The sequence below is a fragment of the Micropterus salmoides genome, unplaced genomic scaffold (assembly GCF_014851395.1).
Source record: "Micropterus salmoides isolate LMB-PRFRI ecotype aquatic unplaced genomic scaffold, ASM1485139v1 Ms_hic_scaffold_7, whole genome shotgun sequence".
NCBI lineage: Eukaryota > Metazoa > Chordata > Actinopteri > Centrarchiformes > Centrarchidae > Micropterus > Micropterus salmoides.
The window spans coordinates 28,867,090-28,885,851 of record NW_024044459.1 but is presented as its reverse complement, the minus strand read 5'-3'; the positions used below and the strand labels follow the sequence as shown (position 1 = coordinate 28,885,851).

Here is an 18,762-nt window from a genome sequence, read left to right as displayed (position 1 = left end):
ATGTCAACAAGAATAAACTGCCACCACGGACCTGACAGTCTGGCTCGAGAAAAAAAATTGTGAGTAGAGGATTTATCCATATTGCACTATCATGGATGGAAATAGTGTGAGGCCTGAATAATAATCCACATTGCAAATGTAGCTGTTTTATTCACTGTGTTTGGAGCTAATGTTTCTCTCTTGATTTCATGCCTTTCTGTGTTTTCCTTCTTCCTCCCAAACCTAGTGCTGCTCAACTTTATAAAACTTTACACAGTTTATGCAATTGCTCTTCGGTGAGAAATTACTTGAAACACCTCCTTTGTAATCTGCTAAAATAAAAGAAGCACAAGGTTGCCATTGAAAAAATCTATTTCTGCTGTTGAAGAATAGCTGTATCAGTTGCTGCAGCGCTAATGCAGGACAGATGCAAGACACATTCATGGTGGTGGCTGATGCTTTTCAGTGTCCTCATAATGACAAAGACTTCAAACTCTGGGGGGAGTTGAGAATAAACCCGGGCCAATATAGGCAGAATGAGGCTGATTTTGCCATTATAACAGCAAGCTCTTGTCCCTCTTGGATTTAAGGCCTGGGTTGACAGTCAAACATCATTATGAGCCAGTGGCCTTGCAGTTTGTCACTGTCAGAGCCTCTAAATGGAGACTTTGTTTTCAAGATTTATGACATCCCAGGCAATATTTAAGCGATGATGCACAACAAAGTAATTTTGTTTAATGTGAAACCACTTTGAAAAATGGCAGATTCAGTGGATTGTGTGCTTATTTCCCCAGAACACATATATAATAGTAGGCATTGTGCTCATTAAAAAAAAAAAACAACTTTCAATGAGAGGGAGCATGTCATCAGAACTGTTATTGGTGAAATGAAAGATGACATTTGATGACATTTTTACCATCATTGTTGAGTCTACCATCGAACCCTGTCCCTAAAAGTCATTTGCACATTTCTATGAGTTGTTGGAATGAAGCCCTGATGTCAGCCAAAAAAGAATTGGCTTAGTGACCCTGCTAAATACTTACATTAATAAAAGATTCACTATGTGCTGGATGACCGGATATTCTTGCTATGAGTGCAAATAGCCAACACACTTTTGCTTCCTATGTTCTTCCTCCCACAGCTGTGTTCTGAGCAACACTGTAAAGACTCCCTTGTGAAAGAGATAGTAATCGTGGAAGAATGATATTATAGAAGAATCAAAATGTAGGCCTATAGCTTTCACAGAAATCCCTCAGCAACACCCCAGGAGATCAAGGAAATACCACCAGGCCAGGTGAGGTATGTAATTTCACTGCTGAGTACCGCAGGTGCTTCTTTCCCCAGCTCCCTCTCAAGAAAATTACAGGAATATGGAGGTGATTTTTTTTTTCTATAGGGGAACATTTATTATTGGACCTAGATGTGACCGAGTCCCACGTTTTCCAATGAGAGCACCCACCGGCAGCGCCATCTGCTGGCCCACAGAAACTCCTCTTTATAAAGTGCTGTGATGCCTCGACACACACGCAGTCAGTGCAAAAGAAGCGTTCACTCACTCCAGAGGAGCGCGCAGCTTTTTGAGGGAACCAGTGGTGGTGTGGGGGAAAAAAATCCAGTCAGCGTTTTGTAGCACTTTCAGATGATTTATTCTACCTCGTTAGAGATATTGGCATAGCTGACAGCTGATTTTCCGACAGTTTAAGGGATGTTTTAGGGACACTTTGTATCCAAGGGGCAATTGGAGCGGCAAGTCTGAGCCTTTATAATGCGGAGAGATCAAGTCTCAGTAGTTTGTCGGTATGAACGCAGCGCAGACGGACCCTGAGTAACCTCTTTCATGGATTGACTGATTGATTGCTTGGCCTTTGATTTTTGATTTTTTTCAATAACAAAGATTTTTTTTTTCTGTGTCGTGGTTAGTCTGTTATTTCCCCACAAAACGTGGATTATTGTTGGGAGTCGAGGATTTTTTTTTGGAGGTGCGTCTTACTGAGGATATCTTTATTTTATATCTTTTTTTTTTTTTTTTAGCCTACACCTTGGTCAAGGATCCGGAAAGGGGAATTAACCTTTCACAAGGTGGAAATATTAGTCTTATTGGACCCCAACTCATCTCCCTTGCCTCTAAGTCCAATATGAAGTCTCTCACTGTGTGGATGTGGTTTTACATCTTCCGTCTGCTCTTAGGTGAGAAGTAAAATAATGAAAACTGTCCTTTAACGATGTGCTACTTGTCAATAAGTCATACAGATCAATTCTGACATCAGTAATCATTGTCAGGGAGTATTTTATGGTATGTGTTCACTTTTCTCATGCAGGAGTTGTTTCAGGGCACAATTTTATTCCTGCTTTTTTATTGTGCATAGTAAAAGGCTGATGCAAGTTCAAGTTATAGCCGGATGGTTTAATTTGATTATATTTAATAGCCACAAACAGAACTTGGTCTGTGCGAGTAAATCGCTTATATCGAATCCATTAAACCACCACAGTAGAAATACAAAACTAATTATTGTAACAGCGTAACACAGCTTTTAGTCATTCATCGGGACATCTATACAGTTACACACTTGTGTTTGGTTGAATATTAGAATATCCATCATCATCATCATCATCATCATCATCATCATCTTCGTCATCTTTATCATTGCCACCACCACGTTATTATCACAAACAATTATCATATTATCATCAACACATTATATTCTATATGTTAGATATCATCGCAGTGCTTCAGTAAAATTCATCTGAATTATCAAATATTTAACAGTTAAGTTGATGTTACTCTTTTCTTACTCGTTGCTCTCTGATACTGATGCAGTATGTCCTCTTCTCGGCGCTCAATGCTCAAGATCACCACAAGGGGTCTCTCTTGTCATTTCACCAGAACTGTCTCGTACTTTGGTTCGTGTGAAGGTGCGCTTGAATCTTGACTCCCGTCAAACTGCTACACCCCAGTCTGTTTACTCATTACAAGCTCATTTTCTGGTCACCAAGATGTAAATTAACTGTAGTTCTAGATTAGGCGCTCGTTTGACATGAGATAATTAGATATTCTTCAATGATCTAGTCAATAGATTAAATAGCAAAGTGAAAGCTGCAGTCTAACTTTTTTTTGGAGGCTTTAGATGCACTAAAGTGAGTACAGGTGAGCATAAGACCACTGAAAATAAAGTAAATGAGACAGAACAAGACCCCATTTAGAGGTGTGTGAGACTCTTGTGGCCCAGGGGGGATTTCACTGTTTTGCTAAAAGATGCCTTGACATGAATAGTCATGTCATAGGCCACTAAACCTGTTTAGAGGTCTCACATCCAACCTGTTGCGTCAACAAAATAACAGTGAAAGCAGGTTTATGATGTGTTGCACTTGCATACACACTCACACACATACAAACTCAAAATCCCATTCATTCACACTTCATTGTCACCCCTGATCTCTTCCTCCTCCCTACCTAGATGAGGCAGCGAGCTCCTGGGATGGTCCCTCAGCTTTGTCTGTGTCCTTGGCCAGTGGTTCTCCAGGATCTCCAAGCCCCGGGTCTGGGCCAGGAGCTCAGCCAGAATGGGTAGACTGCATCCAGGCGAGCGACATGTGCAACCAGGACCCTTACTGCAGCTCTCGGTACCGGGTAATGCGCCAGTGCCTTGTGGGCAAGGAGAAAGAAGCCATGCTGGACAACAACAGGGAGTGCCAGGCTGCCTTGGAAGTGCTGGTGGGTACTCGTCTGTATGACTGCCGCTGCAAGAGGGGCATGAAGAAGGAGCTGCAGTGTCTGCAGAACTACTGGACCATCCACATGGGGCTCAATGAAGGTAGGAGGCAGATAGTTTTACGATTCTATGTCTTGCAAAATGCATATCACATCATGTTTAAATGTGTGGTAATTTAATAGACTGTAATATAATAATACCTCTTTAAGTCATGCTGTCTCTTTGTAAAACTACACATGAATTCAGTTGAAATTAGCACCTGCTATTTTCACATTTTTACCAGTCAGCTTATAATGAAGGAAATGGGTCTTCTGTGCCATTTGTTTCCTTCTGTATTCCATATATGAATTCAGCTTACAACGTGTTCAGTGGTTTTGTTACTGAACATGTATAGCAGGGCTCTATATGAGCCTCATGGTCAAGCACAAGATTGCAAGAATAAAAGAAATTGAGTGCATTGAAAAAATATGCATTGCTGCAGTAGATAGTCCGTGTTTGTGGATGTGCAACACACCTCCATTGATATTAAAGTGAATAACTTCTATATTATTCGAACATTTATTTTAAATGAATGTTCCGATCTCAAGTACCAGCATACTTTCCGGGCAAAGACAAGCAGGATGTACACTACACCCATTGTTGATGCCTTATTCCCTGATGCCCTCTTATAGAGATACCCAGAAGCCCCTGATGAAAAATATATGCTTTCCTACTTTCCTCACCCTCTCAAAGGTAATGGATCTATAATGGGATTACATTATGCAGACCTGTTTGTAGACTTATTGGTTTTCACCTAAAGTGTTCCATATTACCATGTAATTAGGTTGCAATCGTATAGCTCAGTGGCCCTTATGTGTCCACTTACGCAGGACATAAAACAGCACTCTTGTTGTAACATTGACATCTCCAGGATTACATTGCAATACGTGTAGAGAGCATAAAGCAGCCTCCTGGACTGATATAACTCTAGGTCCATCTTTAAGGGTTAACCTAAGAGTGACATTTCTGCATGCTTGTACACGTGGCCAAAGTCTCTGTGACTGATGTCAAGCGTCATGCCACGTAATCATGGAGGACATAATGTACTCTGTTTTGACATGTGGGGTAATGGTGGAAATGTTGCAAAGTCTCCGAGCTTTGAGCATTCTGGTCTTTTGTGTTGTGATCCGTGAAGTGATTCGCCAGGCTGACTGCTCATAGCACCAGCTACACTTCATCAGACTGATGGCAACAGAGGGTCCATGACATGAGTTCAAGGGAAATGTAATGACATGGATGCTCCCCAGGCCTTCTGTCTCCCTTCCTGTCTTTCTCTCTTTTCTCCTCTACTCTTTCTCCTCTGTAATGATCTTTTTTCCTCCCTCTATATCTCTTTCTCACTTTCCTTCTCCTTTCCCCAACAAATTGCTGCATTAGCCAAAGTGTTTGAATGCATCATGCAAGTCATCTGGCTGTCAAGGATGGAGACCTCCTGTGCCTGCAGTATGCCCTTCACAGAGCTTGTGTTTCTTTCCAAATAAATGCCTCTCAGCAGTGTCCCGTTTTGGCCCTGTCGCCCTCGGAGATAAAACCCGCTTTAACAGAAACGAAAAGCTCTTACAGTGCAGCTTTAATCTAATCACGATCCATTGTGCAGTCAAGCAGGCTTTTGTTAACTGGAAACAATCTGTGTACAACATCCATCTCTGGAAACAAACATGATGGGCTGAATCCCAACAGACCCTCTCGAAAATGGTGCTAAACCACTTCTTCCATGACTGAAATAATTTGTGGACAAAATAGGTTTAGATATACCTAGTTGTTGGGTTAGATATCGTGTAATGTAGTTTTGAAATTTTTAATTTTCTCATGTAATGTAGGGAGATGATGAGCACGACTATATGTGAGACAAAGATAAGAAAAGCAAGGAACTATGGATTAAAAGAAGAGTAGAGCTAGAGAAGGACAAGAACGACTGCCAAGTGACAAGCCGAAGAGGGCAGAGACCTGTGTAAATTTTACTTTTATGTGATACGCTCTATATGAAAAGTAATGTCTGGTGATTTGAGGACAAACATATTTAGCCACTTTCTGCAGCCTAAAGCCATTATAAAGTGTTGAAGGCCATATAGAAATCAGGCTGTGGCTATAAGTTTCTACGTCTCTAATGACCCATGTTGACCAGTGGTAGGAAGTTGGCCTGCAAGCTTGAGGGCTAAACCATCATGTCTGTGAGGAGAAAGCTGATGTTGACGAGGGGTGGACTGGGATTGAAACAATGCCCTGCTCTCAGACCAGCCCTACACACACAGCACACAGACACTTCACTGCCTCAGGCAAGGTTATCACACTACCTTATTTAGTGCGTATACTAATGTTTTTTTTATTTCACAGACAGACCCAAGTGAAAGAAGTAGTAAACAGTTCAATAAAGAGTGCACCTGCTAACATGATTAATCATGTAGGCCTGTACAAACACAGTGCGGGGGGAAACATTTTACTAACGTTAAAAACATGTTGATGAGGTCAGAGCAAATTAATTTGAAGTTTTGGCTTTAATTTTGTTTTGGCTTTATGAATGTGAAATATAAAAAAACATCCAGCTATACTTTTTTTACATCCACTATTGGGCTTCATATCAAAGACCAGTTTTGCCTTATTGTTGACGATTTTGTAGTATTGTTCTCAAGTAAAAAGAAACATATCTCTTTTGAACAAGGGCACCAAAGAATTGTTTGATCCTTTCTACATAATATTTTTTTTCTAAAATGTGCACAATGAAGTGATGGCTTAAACTAAATATAAAAAAATTATGCACATTACATTTATGTGGGGGCGGCGTGGTGGCGCCTCACAGCAAGAAGGTTGTAGGTTCAAACCCCGGTTGCCCCGGCCTTTCTATGTGGAGTTTACATGTTCTCCCCGTGTTTGCGTGAGTTCGCTCCTAATTGGTGTCTCCAAAATTGTCCTTAGGTGTGGATGTGTGGTTGTTTGTCCATGTGTGGCCTTGCGATGGACTGGCAAACTATCCAGAGTGTACCCCGCCTTTCGCCAATGTCGGCAGGGATTGGCTCCAGCTCCCTGCGACCCTGTACGCAGGATAAGCGGTTGACAATTGATGGATGGATGCCATTTATGTGGGATCATGTGCATTTCTTTAACTTAAGAGAATAAGGGAATTAAGTAGTTTTTCATGTGTGAATGAAGGAAGGATCACATCCGCAACATCAGTCAAAGTACAAACCTGGGAGGTTCGTACTTGAATAAGATATGATTGTATTTAAAATGCATACCTTTCTGTAGAAGATCTTTTTTGAATCAAAAGGACTTTGTCAGCCAAACAAAACACATAGATAACACATAGAAGTACTCATCATGTAAATCAGTTCAGGGGCTGTATTTTAAGTGATATAAAGAACATGACATTCAAAGATTCAAAACAACCTTGGAATGGTCTGCTTCTTTAAGTTCATTACTTTGCTGCTTCGTCTCTTTCTCCTTCATCTGATGCTCATGTCATTAAGCTCCAAAGTGGTTGCATTGATAAACCAACAGTTAGAATTAAATAGTAAAAGTGAAAACTTTTTTATTTGATTCATTTAGTTTTTGTATTTGTGATCCAGCAGTGGGTATAAGTTTGGAGTGGATAATAATAATAATAATAATATATATTATTATTATTAATAATAATGATCCATATGGACTAGAATCCTGCAATGGACTGGCGAACTGTCCAGGGTGTACCCCGCCTTTCGCCCAATGTAAGCTGGGATTGGCTCCAGCCCCCTGTGACCCTGTACGCAGGATAAGCGGTTGACGATGGATGGATGGATGGATGGAGGGATGGATGGATGGGTGGACTAAAATTTAAGCTTGGTGTGTGTTTAGTCACCATCTGCCAATAAAATTAAAATACAAATGTTAAAAAACAACCTGCCGCTTACCCTTCTCTCACCTCTGCTGATGCCAGAGACATTACTTGCTTCGGCAACATGTTTGAACAAAAAACATCATGCCAGTATTTTTAGTCAATTCGAGTCAGTAAAGTGAAGTGAATTTACTTTAATTGACAAGACAAGTAATGGCTTAAGTAATGGTTATTAGTTTAATATTCCAATTCAAAATGTTCACCTATCTTTGTCTTATTAATTTAATTTCTAGTTGAGGAAATTCATGCCATGGACTGATTGCAATGGAAGGACATTAAACAATGGTTCAAAACGATGAAGGACAGAAGAGAGTGTGATGTCACCTTGTATGTGAGATATGTATTAATCATTGCTAAACCAGAACACCATCAGCCAAGCATCAGCATCACCTCCTTTGCCCGCACCCACCCCCAAGACTCATGTCGTGTGACATCAGTTCTGTGCAATGAAAGTGAATTTCAGATTAAAGTAGCTACCATTCATGCACAACCATTGTGTTAAACTGAGCAACATGCGCCTCTCCTATGTCTCTTGAGAGTGAGAATTCACTGCTCCTTCAGTCTGATAACTGAAAATGTCATACTTATTTGAAAGCAAACTGTCTACCATGGCCAGTCTACAATGAGACTGAAAAGTTAATCATTCAGTCTTTAGCCAGAATCATCATAAAATAACCGAGTGGAAAGGCCCTCAAGCTGCAACATGTTCTGTGTCCACGAGATTTAACTGTAAATTACACTGGTTATAGCAAACAAGGTCCAGACACACAAGGAGCAGCACAAGTGGCCTGAATCTTTAAAAGGTGTTTAAAAGTTGACAATTTTTGTGATGAAATAGTGCATTGTTGCTGAGAATACACTTTGCAGCACAGAGTGCCTCAGTACAGTGTGACAACAACGTGACTCAATGCCGTTATCAAGTGTTGCTTGATGTGTCTTCTTGAAATATTAGCGGAGAGGATTTTGACACGTTTCAGCAGGTGGTTGCAGCTACATTTCTGCAGCACTTTAAATCTGTTCAAATAACAAGGCCCTGTAGCTATGATGTGGGATCAGACTTTCTTCTTGATTGCTATGCTATTGTTGCCTCTACAATCAGAATCAGAATCAGTTTTATTGCCAAACAGGTTCACACATACAAGGTGTTTCCTTTGTGACTTGGTGCATAACAATAAACACAAAATATAGAAATCTAAAAATATTAAATTGACTACTTGACTGCCGAAGGTGCCTTTGAGCAAGGCCCTGAACCTCTAACTGCTCCCCGGGCACTGCACAATGGCTGCCCACTGCTCCTAATTAATTAGGATAGGTTGAATGCAGAGAACAAATTTTCCCTCAGGGATTTAGTATAGGAATTATAAGAAAGTTTAATAAAAAAGGTATAAAATATACAAAAGAACAATAAAGAATATGTGCAAGAATATGTGGAAAATGGCAGTTTGTGTAATGGATGCAAATATTTACAAAATGAGGTTTACATGTGACAGACATATTTACAGTATATACTGTATGTACATTCGGGCCTTGTTGATGAGGCAAGCTGCAGATGGAAACAATCTGTTCTTGTGGTATGAGGACCACACAGCCACTGTTTGAAACAGTTTGTGGGAGGGTGGGAGGGGTCGGCCACAGTTTAGGCTACTGTACTGCCCTATTTGGCCTAAAACCCAAACGGTGTTATAAAGCCACTCTTTGAGCCATCAGTAATTGTGCTAATGGTCACCTGTTAATTGTATTTTTTAACAGAAAATGGCACCTGAATTCAATGCGTCAATGCAGCCGTTCTTGATGGATAATGGGTGGTTTCTGCTCTGAATGGGCCTGTGTCGGTGTGAGGCAATGAGCTCTAGTAGTTTGAATCTATTAAAGAAGTAATTACTAAGAAAGAAACATTGGCTGCTTCACACAGGGATATTGTATAGGTGGCTGCGGTTCTCTTTCAATTGTGCCCTGGGCCTCATGTGGATATAGCCTTGTAGGCTTGCAGTAGATTGGTCATTTAAACTATAAGTTCCACACCTCCGACATACATAATTTCATACCCTCAGCTAGCCAAGATCTTGGATCGAAGATCTTTTGTGAGGACCTTTCAGTGCAGTTTAATTAGCTGAGCCAACCTTCACTGCAGAGAGAGAAAGGAGAGCTCCACCAGTGCTCTACACCAGTCTCATTGTAAGATGAGACAGTGTCTTTACATGAAATTTTGAGAATATCAGACAGTTTTGTGGAATGATTTATTTTCTCCATTTTCATGAATGTCAGCGTTGCAAAGGTCACCCTCTGAATACGTCACTACATCATGCTAGTGTCACAAGTTAGCCTCTAATGCTGGGAGGTTACATGACATGGGCAGTGTAAGAATGCTGGGCACATCATGATAGACTCAGGCAGGATGGAAGAGAAATGGAGAGAGCAAGAAAGAGAACAGGAGGTGAAGACAGGAAGGTGGATAGATGATGAGGGGGGAAGAAAATTTAAGAGAGAGACAGAAAAACACAAAGAGTGAAAGAGAGAGAGGACGAATGAAAGAGTCACGGGCGAAACCAGGAGGCAGGGTGGGGTACAAAGGTACACAGTATTCCTGGGTGAAACCATCATTACTATGAGCAATGGTAGCAGTCACCGGCCATTACCTTAGCCATCCACTGTCATAAGCAGAACGTTTTTCCAGCCTGGCTTGCATGTCAGGGGATATGGGAAGCAGGCTCCTGCATGCTGAATATGTCCTCTCTGCTTTCTCCCTCCCTGCGCTGGAGACCCAGTCGGCACTTGCTAGGTGGCTACTTCATCATCAGAGGAAGGGACCTGTCGATAGCCTCTGGATGTGATCAATAAGGACTTTCAGAGCTTTCCCCTTCTTGTCCTTTTCACTCCTCCTTCTCCCCTTTCATCTTTCATCCCAAAATGTGAAAAGGATCAGTGAAATATGATGACAAAACAGGCCCTGTTTGTCCTCATAAATCTGTCTAATGATTTTCTATACTGTAAGGTGAACTGCCCGAAATGACTCCCATTCACTATGAAGCTGGTATAGAGTGTGACAGTGCAGCTGAAATGAGGGCCAGGTAGCGGGGTTTAGATTAGCCTTTTATAGCAGTGACTTCTCAGGCTTTCTATCAGTCGGGACAGTGAGTGACAGGCCATTCTGCTCAGTGAATACTGTCATGATGTGGGCATTAAGAACCAGTCTGGGCAGAAAGGTTCACAGTGGTGCTGAATGAATGTGCATCGCAGAAGTCAACTACCAGGCCCTGCAGCTGTCATCACAGCATGGTTACTTTTCTCTCTCTCTCTCTCACACTATCTCCCTCTCTCTCTTTCTTTCTCACTGTCACTGTGTGCATCATTAATTGAAATAGCTGCTTGTTGAAATAAGTCAGCCAAGATTTCATTCTTCCATATTGAGAAATTCATAGCACAACTGAGTCGGGCACATTTTATACAGTTAGATTAAACATCCCTCATTTACCAATGTAGCAACACCAATCATGTTTACAGTAAATATTTAAGTTGCTCAATATGAGCTATTTATGCTGTTGTTAATTTGTAACATGCAAAATGATGGATTTTTCCCACGCATTCATGTTGATATAAAATGTAATGTAAAATGGTGAAAAGAGGCTAATATATTGGGAGGCACTGCTGCTTCCTGTTTTTTAATGTTCTCCCCAATATTCTGCTGTGCTGTAAAGATGATAGCCTTTTTTACTAAGTTTTGCAGGATTTACACCATATTCACCATTTAGTACCTGACACCAGGTATTAAAATGCTGATTTAGGTAAGCGAATGTGTAACTATTCACATTAACATTACAATCGCATAGCCAAAGGGAGGGTTGAAGATTTCAGTATTCATTTTCACAGCTGTGTTTGCCCACCACGCCATGCTGGATTGGAATTGTGACTTGAAATATTATTCTGGCTAATCCAATATTCTATTTGTATGGTTTGAAATTGAGTTTAAAATGTCAATATCACTTCAAAAGCTGAGCCGCTAACTGAATTTATGCTTCAACTTGTGTTCTGTTAAGAAATTCAAAGAAAGATGCATTTGTGGTATCACTTTACTTTATCTTTTTGTTGTTGAAATGAGCACATTATGGGAGGAAGTTGAGAGGAAAGATTAATGCATTTATCCTAATGTAATAAAAATGTGAATTCCCATTTTCCAGTGTTTCCTTTGATACATTTCAATCAAATACAAGTGTGCTTTGAGAAGTGGTTTAGAGAGGAAAGTGTTCTGGCTAGCCTTATCGCCACAGACAGCTCATTTGCAAACTTTGTGGGCTCTGACAGCAAAGGCTCGGTCACCTTTTGTTACCACCCGAGTTCGTGCAAAAACCAGCGGGGCTCTGCAGAGGACCTCCGGCTGTGCTTCAGGCTGCTCAGGCTGTGCTAAGCTTTCTTTCTTTTGCAAGTGATTAATATAAGAACAGAAGTAATGTTGCAATATATTGTTATTATTTAAATAAGAAGTAATATGTTATATGTAACAGGGGCATTTGGTCTATTTCCAATATTGCCTGTAGCAAAAATAGGGAACAATATAGATATTTAATATAAAATCAATATTAAACAGGATCACAAGTAAAGGACACCTTTTAAAAACAAAACAAGGTGAAATTAAAATTGACTTTGCTTCCAGCCATAAACTGTTTGCCACAAAAAAATCCATGGGACAGTTTCCATCACCTCAGGAGTTTAGTTTCATTGATAATGCATATGAAAAGGATGAGTGATGGCCCCTAACGGCTTCATAAAACCCCTTATGGCAAAGGAGAGGACTGTGAATCCACTTAAAAGCAGTATTCCTCTCATGCCAAACAGTAACTAGGGAAAGGCCTGGTTGTCTGTCTGAGCTGTGCCGGTCATGCTCCATACTATCAGAGCAAATGAAGTCAAACGGAGGCTTAATTACAGCGATAAGTTGTTACCCTGTGGCTAAAAACATCTTATCGCTAAACAGCTGGGAAGAATTTTCTATTATGAATGCATAATTGGGTCCAGGGTGACTGTCAAAGAGCAGTTTTTTTTTAAATACAACAAGGCATCCTGCTGTGGGGTTTTTCACATCCTAAGGGTGTGTGTGATTATGGTGTGTTTTACAATTATATGATTCAACACGGCTTGTAACATTCATGTAAATAAGCTTTTAAAATTCATTAACTACAGCTGCTTGTACGGTTTGACTTTATTGTTTTATAGAATAACCACTGTACAGTCCTACTTATGAAATTTAATGTGCCTTAACACTGATTCCCAGCTGATTGTGCAGCGAAGCTTTGCTACTCTGTAAGAAGCTGCCTGAACAAAATGGTAAGCAACCTCATAACAAGATGTTTTGCTTTTGGCAAAAGATAGAGCATCCTTTAGTCCATGTTGCACTCTGCAGTACAAAGTGTTCTTGGTGCACTGGAAGAAGCATTACACTTTCCTGTGGAATATTTGCCTGTTTTTTTTTTTGAAATACACATTGACTGTGTGTTCTGCCGAAAAAAGACATGAAAGGAGGGTCAAGGTAGTTGTTTGCCGAATAAGTGGTAGTCTTGAATTCTTGAAAGGCTTCTAAAGTACTATAGCTTTAGAAGGTAATAGTTGTAATTAGACATACTGGGAGATTGCGGCTGGCAGCCACTCAGGTCCCTTTTTCTTGACAGAAATGTCAAGACTAACATGAAAAAAGATATGGGTGACGCAAAGGCATCTGTAAAAAAATAAAGGGGGAAATACACTAAATTCAACGACAATGAATTAATGTGCATGCATGGCGTTCAATACAAAAAAGACAAACAGTGAGTCTCTCTGTCACCCTCTTTGTGTTAGCTCTTCTCTCGTTCTCCACTTTGCTCTGTCTTTGTCTGTCTTTTCTTTTCTTTCCTTTGTGTCTCCGGACTGATTCTCCTCTGCTCTTATTCTCTTTCTCAAACACACATACAATCCTCAACTGTGCCAGATGTCAATAGCTATATGTGCTCTGAGAATGGCCAGCTGAGCTGCACCTTCTTGTCATGACTGTCAATATTGATGGAAGGGGGAGATGTAGAACTAGACATAAAGCAATTCTTAAGTTGGTTTTCATTACTCTGTGGACAAATTATGATCGAAAATTCCCTTTAGTAATTCCCGGTTCCCTTAATTTTCTATGTTTAGTCATTCCTTTTTACTGTGTGCCAGTGTACATGTAAACATCTTCCTGTGCTTTTGGTTAGTTAGTAATGGACAAATTGTGCAACAGGCATTCTACTTTTAGTGAAGTATCAACACATAGCTGATGTTATCGTGGCTTTTATTTCTCTAATTTGATAATTAAACATGTGCACAGGAGACAAGAATAACACTGGTATGCACAGGCACACACATTCACACAGCTACAAGACAACATTTTATCAGCTTGCATCATCTTTTTTGAAAGTATCAAAGGAGGATGTTGATAAACAAAATGTTCTATATGTATTGATTGGATCTACAGATTGGTTGTCTAGGCAGTGCAGTCTTATACCAACAGGTCTCAGATTTTCTCATTTGTAGCAGCAGGCCTCCAAGCCTTCCTCACAACACCCTCACTGTGTTTCTGTTGGGATCAGAATGCAAAGCTATTACACACTGGAGGGTTTGTCTCAATCACACCGAATGGCTATGAATTTTAAATGCAGGATTAGGGCCTACAGAGGAGCAGGCACATGGGAGAGACTCAGTCAGTTGAGTGCTAATTTGATTAAAAAACATTCTCTTTTTTCCCCCTTTTTTACAAAACAGCTCTGGCAACACATTGTTAGCGGGGAAGATCTATTACTCATGCTTTAGTCCTTCTGCTGCTCCCCCAAATCAAACTACAGCATGAACAAATACTCTCTCCAAAAGGAAACTATTTGACCATTATGAGCATCCTGTTGAAAAAAAAGAACTGATCGAGTATGTTGTGGGTCAGCCAATCTAATACGGTGAAATGACATCATTAGAGTATAATTTTATATTCAATCCAAAACATGCATTCAGTCGATCCATCAAACGAAAGATAAAGGCTTACTTATTAAATTGTTTCCACTAGATGTGTGTTTTAAATAGAGCCAAAAAAGGAATCGTGAACTGAATTTCCTTTCTGTTTTTGTTTGTCTTTCAGGTTAGTGGAGCTGAAATACATTCCTACGAATGCTTCCTTAAGATTATTGATAGAGCAGGCCTGTTTTTGTTATGATTCTGCTGTGAGGGTAAAGTGCAGAGCAGGTCACTTGAGTGATAATAATTCTTTGTCATCCTTACTGTTGTTGCAGGTGGAGACATGGATGACTCTTCCCCATATGAACCGGTAGCACCAAACCGACACCCTGATGCTTTCCGTTTGGCCTCCATCTCTTCAGGTATTATAGATTTGATCTTAACTGAAAACTTGATGGTTTATCATATGACTAGAAATATGATGTAAATATTTATTCGAGAGAGGGTGAGTCAGAGGTTCCATCGGGATGGATAACATTGCAATGGCGCCTGAGCCTGCGTTGATCTTTCCTTGATTGCAGTGCACCAGTCAACAGTCCTTGTCCTTTGAATAAACTGGGTGCTTATCGTCTGATCTGTATTGTGACATATGCATATTCTCAGTGTACTACCCCACATTTTCCAAGGTATTGATTTGGTTTCAGTTTGATTTCCTCTTTTGTTTACTAATAAAACAACCTAGCACTCACCAGGGGAGCCTGCTATTTAATGTACTGGTTATTACTGCTATGGTATCACTAATCAATGTAGATCTCATTATAAGACACAACTACAATAGCTAATGCAGTGCAGAGAAGTGAGTTGAACAATAGGTGTGACACAGGGGCGACGTCTGTCCACTGCCAGAGCTACAGGCTATAGTCACATGAAAATTCGATTGTTTTCTTTATCCAGTTCTGAAAGAAATTTCCGGAGGATATTGTCTTTATTTTTTTGTGTGTCTTTTTTGCCAAAAGCAATCTACAAACACTGAAGACAGCACATTTTACTTTTCTTTTGGCTGATGTATCTTGTTTTGTTTTATAACTGGGGGGTACAAGAAAGACATGCTTTTTGCATAATCCCCGTAGTTTGAAATCAGCAGTGTATCACTTGTTTTTGGAAATGTGCTTGTTTGATATATTGAAAGAACAGAGAGTACTAGAATAAATATGAAATTCTGCAGCCTTTGATTACTTTGGGTTTTTGAGAGATGATGGCAAACTGCCTTCCCAGATTTAAGTGCATATTCATCTAGAAAGCATTCAGAAACAGCTTCCATTACTTCTGCCAAGAATCCTGAAAATGTCTCATTTAATGACAGTAAATGTTTATAAGTTGTGTCTCAATTTGAGATTCATCCTAAAAATGTGTAGTCACAAACAATCATACTGATTTGTGATTAGTTTTATTAGGGCTTTGTACAAAGATAAACTTTCAAGTAAGTAACACTCATGGACACTGAGTAATGGTGATTTCAGCTTTTCCTGTTGCTGTAGCTCCACATTTTGGTGAAATGCCATCAATCAATTATTGCGAAATCATTCAGAGTAGATACAGCATGTGCACCCTCATTTAAATATAGCTACAGTTCTGCCTTGGCATATGACCAAAAATTTCCAAAATGTCATTGTTTAGTAGTTTTGAGATGTCCTGACAATCAACCAAGTAAATAATCAAAGAGTACAGACACTTGTGTACAAGTAAAAGTGCCCCAGTACAACAAAGAGCACAATGCAGTGTACCTTACACATATTATGATACAACAGGGGACTTATTACTGTATCCATTTTGCTTCAGCTGTTTCCTCTATTCTCTCCAAGGAAAAATATTGGATTTACTCTCTGAAATCTGTTTAGCCACAAGCTTTCCTCATTATTTATCATTTTGGAGGAAAGAGTAATTGATTGTGGCGCTGAGAGAAAACCGAAGGCTAAAAGATAAGTAATTACACACTTGTTTTATGGAAATACTTCTCACTTTGATTATTAAACCACACAAAAGTATTCATAATCACTTCTAAAAATGTTAAACAGTGTAGAGACCCAGGGAATATATGATATCTGGTTGGTTGATGAAGACGGGGGAATGTATACTCTCCGTGAGGAAAGGTAGGAAATTGAAAAATAATCTCTGCTATTTCAAAAGTTTTTGTCTGGGAGGAAGATAAGGGACAGAAGTTGTGATAGAAATGTAAAATAATTATATACTACTGTAGGCACTCACACTCTGAAGTTAAAACTAAACAGAACATATGGGGGTTCAGTTTTTGCATTGATACCTGGAAAACTATTTCACAAGGGCTTCTCATTCTAATGGGACTGTGTAGTCTAAGCCACTCATTTTTGAAGATCTTCAAACTGAAAATTTGCATGCAATGAGCACATATAACCCTGTGGGGTCTGTCTCTTAAGTAGGGGTGGTGGCTGCCGTTCAGTGGCAATAATATGGCTATAAGATGGCTTTATTAGAAATACAGCAGTGAATTCTGCTCATCCTGACCTGGCTTGGCTGGAACTGTGCACCTGCATCAGCAGTGTTTCATTGCGTCACTGCTCAGCAAAAGTTTCATCACTAGAGCATACTCGTTGACATCAGTGGGCCTTTTTCCACTGATCCCTTTGCTGTGGAGGTGAGGTGCAGTGTGGTCTCTCGAACCCTGTTCTTCTTCCTCTGTGTGCCATGCTGAGAGTTTGCTAGCTACTGGAAGTAGCTGGGTTAAGAAGTCAGCGAGGTCACCAGGTTGCATGAAAAATGCATTTTATCAAATGCTGAAAAAAGTCATGGTTCTCTGCTTTCTAGGCAAGAAATGTTGTCTAGAAGCCCTATGTGGGCTGCAGGTTCATGTAGGGACTACTCCACAGTTGACACAGCACTAGACACCTGGCACAGTTAGTCTTCACTGTCAGCCAGAAGAAACTTGCTCTCCAGTGCAGTATCAGATAGATTCTGCCACATGCTGGCCCACTGTCATGAGGTGTGATGCTGCACACCTGCCCGCTTTTCTACATTCTGCTTAAGCAGTTGTTCACTCATGTGACCTGTGACACTTCTGCTATGCCCTGCTGTCAGTGTCAGGGCAGAGGATTATCTGATGATGGAGATGATAGATGGACATAGAGCAGAGGTTATATAGGGTATCAAACATGTAAATAGGACAATATTGACAGCTGACTGCAAGTGCAAGTGACCCCTGGGAATGCTATTTAAACAATGGTGTTCTCCTTTGGTAGAGTTCTGTTGACAACTTCAGTGTAATTGGTGGATCTAAAATTCGATGATGGTAAACCTATAGTTCTATTAAAGCCACAGTATGTAATTTCCTGTCACTATGGGATCGTTCAGGAAGTCCATAGCAAACAGATCAGATGGATAAAACTGGTAAAAACACTGAATAAAGCAGTTTCACTTTAAAAATCAGTGTTTCTTAGACGGTGTTCGGCAGACACCGGACTCTGCTGTTAACATTTTCTTGTTTCTCTCATTGTCTTCTCTTTCTCATAAAAGTGTGGCTAAACACTATGACTTCGGACTAAATGAAACACACCATTACCATAATTACAATGATGGATTTGCTTGGGTTTGAAAATATTTAAAAACATTTGGGACCTTGTAAGTACACAACTAAAGAAAATACATAACATAGGTGTAGTCATTTTTAGACATTTTAATGCAGAGAAGTTATACCTTTAATCAAGGCAGGGCTTTTTTAGCAAGTCACCCTTGTTAAAACTAAAAGCTGCAATAATCACATTCTGATCCCAGCAACATCCTGAAAACACAATGCACCATGTCACTATGAAGATTTTTTTATAACTATGAACACACCTGTTACTTATATCAGAAACAAAGAGAGTGAGACATAGAGAAACACAGAGAGAGAACGAGTTCATGCCAATGACACCTCTGCTCCACAACAGCACAGACAGCAGTACATGGAATCTTTAATACAGCAGAAATGAAAAGTTTCAATAATACCACAAAATATTCCTTACAGCCGCCTGAGACTGAGAAAGAGATTAGACAACTTTGGCCCTTATTATTAGATTCTGTGCTGTAATTGAATTGTCACAATGAAAACCATTCCAACGACAGAAACAAGGAATATTGCAAGTTAAAGGATGTATGTACAAATGCAGACAAACCCCAGTGCAAGTCAGAGACCCAGGATGTGAAACAAAAGTATTG

General features: G+C 40.0%; 1 protein-coding gene across 1 annotated transcript in view; it reads left to right on the top strand.

Moving 5' to 3' along the window:
- Positions 1-1,518: 1,518 nt before the first annotated feature.
- LOC119892033 (GDNF family receptor alpha-2-like) overlaps positions 1,519-18,762 on the top strand; it is a 49,171-nt gene continuing 31,927 nt past the window's right edge. The window contains exons 1-3 of the mRNA XM_038704105.1: positions 1,519-2,166; positions 3,435-3,791; positions 14,871-14,957. Coding sequence (XP_038560033.1) covers positions 2,115-2,166; positions 3,435-3,791; positions 14,871-14,957 — 496 coding nt within the window. The 5' untranslated portion in view covers positions 1,519-2,114. The remainder of the gene's footprint in view (positions 2,167-3,434; positions 3,792-14,870; positions 14,958-18,762) is intronic.